Raw genomic sequence first — 9248 nt, 5'->3', positions numbered from 1 at the left:
TCCATTGCCCTTAATGGTACCTGCGTACTACTGCTACTGCCACCACCTCCTCCTCCTCCTCTTCCTCCACCACTCCTCCTCCTCCTCCTGCCCCGCTATGCCCAAGCGCCTCGGCTGGACCTGAGCTAGGCCCCAGAGTGACAGCTACTACTCCTACACCACACCTGATATCACTGAGTTACCCTCAGAGAGAGACCCAAGGCCTCCCCTCTAAGCCTCCAGCACTGATTCAGCCACAGAACCAGAGGCTGAGCCTCCAAGTCCTCCCCAGAACCAAAGCCTCCCCTCCAGCCCTGAGCCAGCCACAGGGCCTGAGCCCGACCCGCCTGAGCCCGACCCGCCAAAGCCCAGAGCCTGAGCCCGACCCGCCAAAGCCCAGAGCCTGAGCCCGACCCGCCAAAGCCCAGAGCCTGAGCCCGACCCGCCAAAGCCCAGAGCCTGAGCCCGACCCGCCAAAGCCCAGAGCCTGAGCCCGACCCGCCAAAGCCCAGAGCCTGAGCCCGACCCGCCAAAGCCCAGAGCCTGAGCCCGACCCGCCAAAGCCCAGAGCCTGAGCCCGACCCGCCAGAGCCCGAGCCCGAGCCCAACCCCCACCAAAGCCCAGAGCCCGAGCCAGCCAAAGAACCAGAGGTTGAACCAAAGCCACCCCTAACCTCCAGCCCAGTCGTTCACTGAGCCAGCCAAGCCAGCAGGAACACAATAACATCACACCAGAGGCTTTCTGTTGCCACAGCAACCAGCAACATAACCCTGGGGAGGGAATCCCACTCACTGGACTATCTACTGGAGAGAGAGGGAGGGGGCGTTGTCTGCTGTCGTCGCTCTCCCTTCCTACCGCCATTTTGTTGTGGAGAAACTAAAGCGACAGCTACTCGCTACGCCCGCACCGAGAGAGAAGGAGCACGTTCTGATAACCTGCAAGCAAGAACGTGGAATACAGACTTATCACAGACACGATGACTTCCTGCTGTTTATCCTCGTTTCCATGCCAGTCTGCCCCCTACTGGGCGAGAGGACTGTAAACAGGCAGGTGCCTTTTTGCCTCGTGGACTTGAAGGAACAGGGCCCACCTACACACTGAAGAGGCCCACCCAGATATCATCACGGCCTGATAATCTGAAACGACACCAAATAGACTTTCCCCTATGCATCTCCCAGCTGGGTCTTCAATGTAGACACTCAAATGGATTGTTGAAGTGGATTTAAAACATTATTTTGGACTTTTTTTCATAAAATACAACCTCTGAGTGAAAGAAAATATGGAAATGTTTTGTTGCTATTTTCATTGGCTCATTCCCTTGTTCCGAATGCTCCTATTGGCTTGGCCTGCCAGGCCAGCAGCCAACCTGGACCTTGATTGGCTGGTCAATCCTCATCATAGACTATTACAACCTTCTGGATCTGATTTGAACTTTTCACTTGCATCAAAGACGAAAGGAAAGAAAGATCTTTTAGTAAAACTGGTTGCAGTGCACACACAATAAGTCATCAGTATGTGTGCTTGTAGCCTACAAACTGAATTCACAGCTTTTTTTTTTTATTACATTTTGTTGTTTAACCTATCGACCATCTCCCTACGGCTTCCCGCTCACTGAACTTTGACCCTACACGAGCCACTATGGATTTAAACTTTAATCTGTGATCTCATTGGACTATTGGTTAGTACATAACCAGAAGTTTTTCAGTTGGAACATTTCAAGTTTACAGGGCATGCAAGTTCTGTCATGGACATCAAGCTATCCGATTTGTTTATATTGGGACTTCCAAAGTTTTGTCCCCCTTCTACCAATATTAAACGACAAACCAACAATTATTGAACCCCTTGCCTAACAAGCAAAAGGCAAAATGACTATCAAGCAAAGCACCAGACAAAAAAGTCCAAGGTTAAGATCACTTCCTACCTGCCTGCTAATCTCCATTCAAATCGAGTCCCGCCCTCACTCCTCTGCCTTCTCTGATTGGACCCTTGTTGCCTAGATACAGTACACACTGCTGTGCGGTTGAGCCATAGCCAAGCCAGTGAGGAATCAGGTGTCAATGGTACCAGGAAATGACTTGTAATTTTTCTCTCTATTTGAGATGTATATTTTTTGTATTTTTTTACAACTGTTAAGAAAGGAAATGTCAGTTTCTTCTCAGGTCTTTTTGGTCGTTTACTTCTACGACCGGAGGATTGACTTCATTTTACTATGTGTAACTCAGTACAACCCCTTTTTAAACTCAGGATTACTGCACTTTCAATTTGATTGAATACAAATCCTAATTTGATCTCCTAAAGCTGATATCTATCCTAAGTGTCTGCATACATTTCCTGGCAGATCACTGTTCTTTATTTGAATCCTCCACTGTGTTGGAACTGCAGTATCAGCCCAGACCTGTTCAGGTGTCTCTGGTCTGACAGAAAAGGTCTCCAGCACCCACCCCTCCACCTCTGGGACATCGAACACTGTCGCAACCCAAACAGCGGCTCGCTACATTAGTTCCTGTAATATTTCATGTACATTTTCAGCCGCCAACACAAGCCTTTTGTAAATGTCAAATGTAAGGACAACGACATGTAACTGCCATAATGAAGTGGATACATGATTAGAAACAATGCATCCACTTAGTATAGCCGGTCTCTGCTTTAACACATACAGGAAGTCAGCTCCAGGGTATCCTCCTCCTCTAGTCTGCTGGTCTGAACGGTAACATCCCAGGGCCCATGAACATGCGTTAACACAACGCCCGGTGCCACTCCACTTGGAGCTGAACGGTATTAGTCAACGTCAGTCAGTCTTCTACTCAACCAGCTGAGGTCTGGGATCAGTGTAGCAGAGGAAAGCTAGTTGAGGCCTTAAATTAGACCCTTCACGGGATTTGTTTCTATGTGCTCGGTTTGTACTCGGTGGGCACTACACCCACACCACAGGATTACATTCTGTTAATTACCACCGTGTCTACAGGAACACACCAACACACACCAGTATGAGTTGTCTAGTGATTAGTCTAGCTACCCCCACAGTAACACAGTAGGAGTTGTCTAGTGATTAGTCTAGCTACCTCCACAGTAACACAGTAGGAGTTGTCTAGTGATTAGTCTAGCTACCCCCACAGTAACACAGTAGTAGTCTGGTGATTAGTCTAGCTACCCCCACAGTAACACAGTAGGAGTTATAGCTGACACACACAAGGAGGGGTGTACATGGGTTGTCTAGTGATTTCCTACAGTGCTGCAGCCACACCAACACACAGCAGGAGTATATTCAGTCCTTCTCTAGGGATTATCTCCCTGTGTCCTTTGAACGAAGGTGGAGGCGAACGTGTCTGGAGTCTCTCTGTATCGACCAAGCCCCCCCATCTTCTTATGTGGTTTAATAGGAGCCTGTCAATTATTTCTCTCTATCCCCCCGCCTCTCCTCTCTCTATCCCCCCGCCTCTCCTCTCTCTATCCCCCCGCCTCTCCTCTCTCTATCCCCCCGCCTCTCCTCTCTCTATCCCCCTCGCCTCTCCTCTCTCTATCCCCCCGCCTCTCCTCTCTCTATCCCCCCGCCTCTCCCCTCTCTATCCCCCCGCCTCTCCCCTCTCTATCCCCCCGCCTCTCCCCTCTATCCCCCCGCCTCTCCCCTCTCTATCCCCTCTCCTCTCTCTATCTCCCCGCCTCTCCTCTCTCTCTGTCCCCCTCGCCTCTCCTCTCTCTCTGTCCCCCTCGCCTCTCCTCTCTTTCTGTCCCCCCGCCTCTCCTCTCTCTGTTTAGTCCCAGTATGTGGGTCTGATCTCTCCCCACACCCCTGGGGTATGTGTTATGTCCTCTCTGTCGTTCCAGAGCACCACTCCTAAAGCTTTGGCCACACGCAGCATCTCTTTAACCAGTGAGTATTACTATTTTACCTTGTTACAGAATCTCACCGTAGTGAATAAGGAATTTTATGTCTTCAATCTGTAATTGACAATGAAAAAGGGTTAAAGTTCCCCCTCGCATTATCAGTGTCATACAATCTGTGATACTAACCTGTTGTTTCTCCCAGCAGGCAGTAAGCCGTCTCCAGAGGGAGCAGGAGAGGCAGAGTCTGGGACCGCCGCTGGGAGGAAGAGGAGGTGGGGATCCAGCACGGCCGTCACCACCAAGAAACCGTCCATCAGCATCACCACCGACTCTCTGAAGGTACTGGAGGGACACGCATTCTGACCATCCACTAACTTCTGGACAAACAGCAACACATGGGAAAAAAATAAAAATACGTTTCACTTCAGAAAGAACATCAATTCAAAGTTACATTCAAAAATGATTGTCCTTCTTTCACCCCCCCCCACCACCAGTCTCTGATCCCAGACATCAAGCCCAGTCAGGACGCTGTGATGGATCTCCACACAGACGACAGCCAGCTGTCTGGGGACGAGGACACCCCCACCACCAGGGAGGACCAGGGCCTGGACAAAGACCTGAAGATCAGACGCACCGTCACACAGGTGGGGGGGTACATGCATAAAGCCACTGTGTCTCACTCAGGATGAATGTAGACTTGAACTGGGGGTCTGGTGTACTACTGCTACACCTGTCCTGCCTGTCCTGGAGGGGGTCAGATGGGTCACCTGTTTAGTAGGCTACTGAATCACACAGACATCTATGTAGCATTACTGGATGGAGGACAGGTCAGTGTGATCTCAACCACCATGCAATCTCTTGAATGATCACCTTAATGGTAATTAGAGACATACTGGGAGACAGCATGTAGATTTGGCTTGAGGTCATCCCCCCCCACTCACTGTGGTATTGGTATTGTCCTGCAAGCCGCTGTAGTGATTAGTTCTCTCTCCTTCATTCACAGGTGGTCCCAGGTGAAAGCCATGAGAATGGCCAGGGAGAACGAGAGGAGGAAGAGGTGGAGAATAAACAGGAGCGTGAGAGGACACACAAAGAGAAGAGAAAGAACAGCTACTCAGAAGATACCATGGTGTCTCAGTCGTCCACAACACACGATGCCAAGAAAGGTAACAAACCGCAGGGTTGGGCTCAATACCATTTCAATTCAGAAAGTAAAACAAGTTCCAATTTGACATTTTCCTCATTGAAAAGCATTGAAGAGAATTGGAATTTCAGTGTATTTCTGAATTGACTGGAATTGAAATGGATTTGACACCAATCCTGAATTACCACACAGCAGTTCTGAAGTATAACACAATCTCCCAAGCCTCTCGGGCAAATTCACTATATATACAAAAGTATGTGGACACCCCTTCAAATGAGTGGATTCAGCTGTTTCAGCCACACCTGTTGCTGACGGGTGTATAAATCGAGCACACAGCCATGCAATCTCAATAGAAAAACATTGGCAGTAGAATGGCCTTACTGAAGAGCTCACTGACTTTCAACGTGGCACTGTCATAGGATGCCACCTTTCCAACAAATCAGTACGTCAAATTTCTGCCCTGCTAGAGCTGTCCCGGTCAACTGTAAATGCTGTTATTGTGAAGTGGAAACGTCTAGGAGCAACAACGGCTCAGCCGCAAAGTGGTAGGCCACACAAGCTCAAAGCGCATAGCAACACTCACTACTGAGTTCCAAACTGCCTCTGGAAGCAACGTCAGCACAAGAACTGTTCGTCGGGAGCTTCATGAAATGGGTTTCCATGGCCGAGCAGCCGCACACAAGCCTAAGATCACCAGGCGCAATACAAAGCGTCGGCTGGAGTGGTGTAAAGCTCACCGCCATTGGACTCTGGAGCAGTGGAAACGCGTTCTCTGGAGTGATGAATCACGCTTTGACGAGCAGGTGTCCACATACTTTTGGTCATGTAGTGTATGTGACAAACTTCTAACCACTTTCCTTTTTCTTTCCTTCTCTCTTTTTTCCCACTTTTTCATTTTGACCTCTCTTCCTTCCTGTCATTCTGTCCCTCAGTCACTCCCAGTGATTCTCTGGTGCGTCGCTCCATCAGTCAGCAGAAGTCTGGTGTGTCTGTTACCATCGACGATCCGGTTCGCACAGACAAACTGCCCTCTCCGCCCAGAGGCAAAGTCTCCAACATCGTCCACGTCTGTAACCTGGTGCGACCTTTCACCCTGGGCCAGCTGAAGGAGCTGCTGAACAGGACAGGGTCTGTGGTGGAGGAGGGCTTCTGGATCGACAAGATCAAATCTCACTGCTACGTCACTGTGAGTGGCTCTCTCTCTCTCTCTCTCTCATACCAGTTGTCATTGTCTGTCTGAGAATCAAGTCTTGTCAGATAATTTGTTCCCAGATTACTTAATTTTTAGCCCTGATGGCTTTGAAAGTCCACACCATTGTTTCTCAAAGAATTGTCCATTGTTTGTTGACCTGTCTCTCTCTTCCCCCCAGTACTCCAGCACAGAGGAGGCTGTGGCCACACGAGCTGCTCTTTACGGTGTGAAGTGGCCCCAGAGCAACCCTAAGGTCCTCAGTGTGGACTACTGTGAGCAGAACGAGGTAATTCTACTCTACCCTCTCACACCCAGGGAGAGGGTAGAGGGAACAAGCGGATAGTACTAGTAAACACTAGGATCCCAGGAAGAGCCCTGATGAACTAATGGCTATCATAATAAAGTAGCTTGGGAAAGAAATAGCTGGCGCTTCACTTAGGAATAAAGGAATATAACCCAACAGAAGGAATACCTCGGTCTATGGTGTGTAGATCACGTGTATAAAGAGTCAATAATATATTTTAACACACATTAAACCAAACCCTTCCTCTCTTATCCATCCAAGAAAGTGTTAAGTAATGCAACACTGCTGCCCATGTAAAAATGAACCTCTCCTCTCTTCCACGCTATTTTCCTCTAATTCATCCTTTCTTCCCCTGGTTCTCTCCCTTCTCTAGCTGGACTTCCACAGAGGTCTGCTGACCGTGGACCCCAGAGAGGAGCACCGGCCCCAGCCTGCCGTGGGTCCTGGAGGTCCCAAAGTCCGACCGGGAGGGCTGCCCCCTCTGATGCCTGAACGGGACGGGCGCGCGGACCGCGGGGCTGTCGGAGGGGTGCGGGACCAGTGGGCGGAGAGAGAGAGGGAGATGGAACGCCGGGAGAGGACCAGGGCGGAACGCGAGTGGGACCGGGACAAGGTGCGAGACTTCGGAGGCAAACCAGGAGAGGAGAGGGAGAGAGGGAGGAGATCTCGCTCCCTGGAAAGAGAGAGGAGGCGAAAGGAGAGGGAAGGGAAGGAGAAGAAGACCGACAAAAAGGGTGAGAGAAGAGAGGGGTTTTCAGCCTTGCAGGAGCTCCTGCTGTCTAGTAGCACATTAAAACAGACATTTGAAAGTCTATTTTTACTACATCATGCTAGTGAACACCTCATAATGTCCTAGCTGTGTTCGTAGCCTATAGATATGATGTTCAGACGCTCACTCTCTTCCCCCGTCCTCCATTTTGACCTGTTCCAACAGATGAGCCTCCTGTCAAACTACTAGACGACCTCTTCAATAAGACCAAAGCAGCTCCCTGTATATACTGGCTTCCCCTCACTGAGGAACAGGTTTGAGACACACACACTTGTCATAATGCAACAGCTTGATAGTGTGTGTGTGTGTGTGTGTGTGTGTGTGCTGTCATTAATTACCTTTGTTGGTATCTCCAGGCAAACCAGAGGGGGAAGGAACGGGAAGAGCGACAGAAAGAACGCGAGAGGAGGCGGAAAGAACAGCAGGAGGAGGAGGACAAGAAGCGAGAGGAGGAGAGGAAGGAGAGAATGAAAAGTAGAGAGGAGGGAGGAGCTGCGGTTAGCACTGGAGTTGGGAGTGTCCGGGGATCTGAGGGAGACAGGGACAGAGAGGGGGAGCGAGGGAGGGACAGAGAGGGGGAGCGAGGGAGGGACAGAGAGGGGGAGCGAGGGAGGGACAGAGAGGGGGAGCGAGGGAGGGACGGAGACAAGAGGAAGGACATTGGTGCTTTCAAACCCAAAGGTCCCGATGCTAAACCCTTGTCGGGGTTCCGACGCTCCCGTAGCCGTAGCAACCTCCGAGACAGACGCCGCTGAGCGGGGTCACAGTGACGGAGAGGGAGAGACGGAGGCAGGGAGGGAGAAAAAAGGAAGGATGCAATCATGCGACACACAATTGGAACACCACAGAGGGAGAGCTAGTCCCCTTCCTTTCACCTTAAAACACTTCCATTATCTTCATGGTAATAGTCTATTCCTCCTTACCAGTCAACTGTCCTTTAGGCCAGGGAGACTCCAGATTAGAAAAGCTTCACTCTGTAATGCTGTGTGTCTCACATTTACATGTATGAACTACCTGGTCACATGTTGATTGTTAGTGAAGTAAAAATGGCTGCCTCCTAAATGGTACCCTATTTCCTGTATGCAGGCCCTCATTGACGGTATTGTACTGTGTAGGGAATGGATATGGTGCCATTTCAGACATTCTCTCTTCCTCTGTCGTCAGTCTGTCTGCCCATGTATTGGGTGTATGTGGGTCTTCCTCATACGAAGCAGTTGAGGCCTATGCTGAGCTCTGTAAATAGTCCTACATTTTAACCAGAGATGGAAACTAAGGGTGGCGGTTTGGCTCCCTCTAGCTTATGTGCGCTGCACTCTTGAGGCTTGGAACGACGTAATAATCAATTTAAAAATAGCAGACCAGCCTACAAACAATTTTACTATTCCAAAATCCTCTGAAGTAATTTTTTTTCTACTACCCTTTGTAGGGTCATATGAAGGTTATATTTTCTCCTTTGATGTTTTATGATGGATCTTGTTCATCTCAGCCTTGGATAGGTTTTGTGTTCTAGTGTGTGGTGGTCTGATATCCCTCTCCACACAATAAGGTTACAGCTGGTGATGTCATCACACTATGAAACTGTCATTTTGCCTTGTCAGATGGGTAGGGACATTTGTGTGGGGTGGGGGACTGATTTCATAGACGCACACTTGGCATGTATACTGTTATGGGTAGTTTGGGTGGGGAGGGGAAACAAAAGCACAGAGAATTCGTGTGGCACTGGAATGACATTTAAAACTGTCCCATTTGTCTTTCTACTTCAGTCATTGGATGAGAGAAACTTAATTATCTGCCGTTTTAATATTAATTTTAGTTTGAAACATTTATTTGGCTCATTTGTTTGTCTCCTGTAAGTGCTGAATGTACAAATTAAAATATATGCAAAGTAAATGTTGTGTGTTAGTCCATTCTTTATCACATCGTCCTTGTCACTCAGTACTGTTGAGTCAACAATGGATTATTTGGCAGATTAGCACATGTATTTTCCCTGTCGAGTATACGTGTAAGCATGCTATCCTGAATACTACGTTTGGA

The 9248-nt window shown here is 49.2% G+C and overlaps 1 protein-coding gene across 3 annotated transcripts in view; it reads left to right on the top strand.

The window, feature by feature from the left end:
- LOC115194396 (apoptotic chromatin condensation inducer in the nucleus-like) overlaps positions 1–9104 on the top strand; it is a 28276-nt gene extending 19172 nt beyond the window's left edge. For 2 of the 3 annotated variants that reach the window (XM_029754059.1, XM_029754058.1), the window contains exons 8-16: positions 3806–3851; positions 4008–4144; positions 4300–4449; positions 4809–4971; positions 5882–6135; positions 6320–6427; positions 6819–7179; positions 7380–7468; positions 7571–9104. In XM_029754059.1, coding sequence (XP_029609919.1) covers positions 3806–3851; positions 4008–4144; positions 4300–4449; positions 4809–4971; positions 5882–6135; positions 6320–6427; positions 6819–7179; positions 7380–7468; positions 7571–7969 — 1707 coding nt within the window. In that variant the 3' untranslated portion in view covers positions 7970–9104. The remainder of the gene's footprint in view (positions 1–3805; positions 3852–4007; positions 4145–4299; positions 4450–4808; positions 4972–5881; positions 6136–6319; positions 6428–6818; positions 7180–7379; positions 7469–7570) is intronic. The other variant, XM_029754060.1, reaches the window with a different exon arrangement.
- Positions 9105–9248: the final 144 nt, after the last annotated feature.

This window comes from Salmo trutta, chromosome 5 (assembly GCF_901001165.1).
Source record: "Salmo trutta chromosome 5, fSalTru1.1, whole genome shotgun sequence".
NCBI classification, from domain to species: domain Eukaryota; kingdom Metazoa; phylum Chordata; class Actinopteri; order Salmoniformes; family Salmonidae; genus Salmo; species Salmo trutta.
Note: the sequence above shows the minus strand (reverse complement) of the source record. Positions and strands in the feature narration are given on the sequence as shown.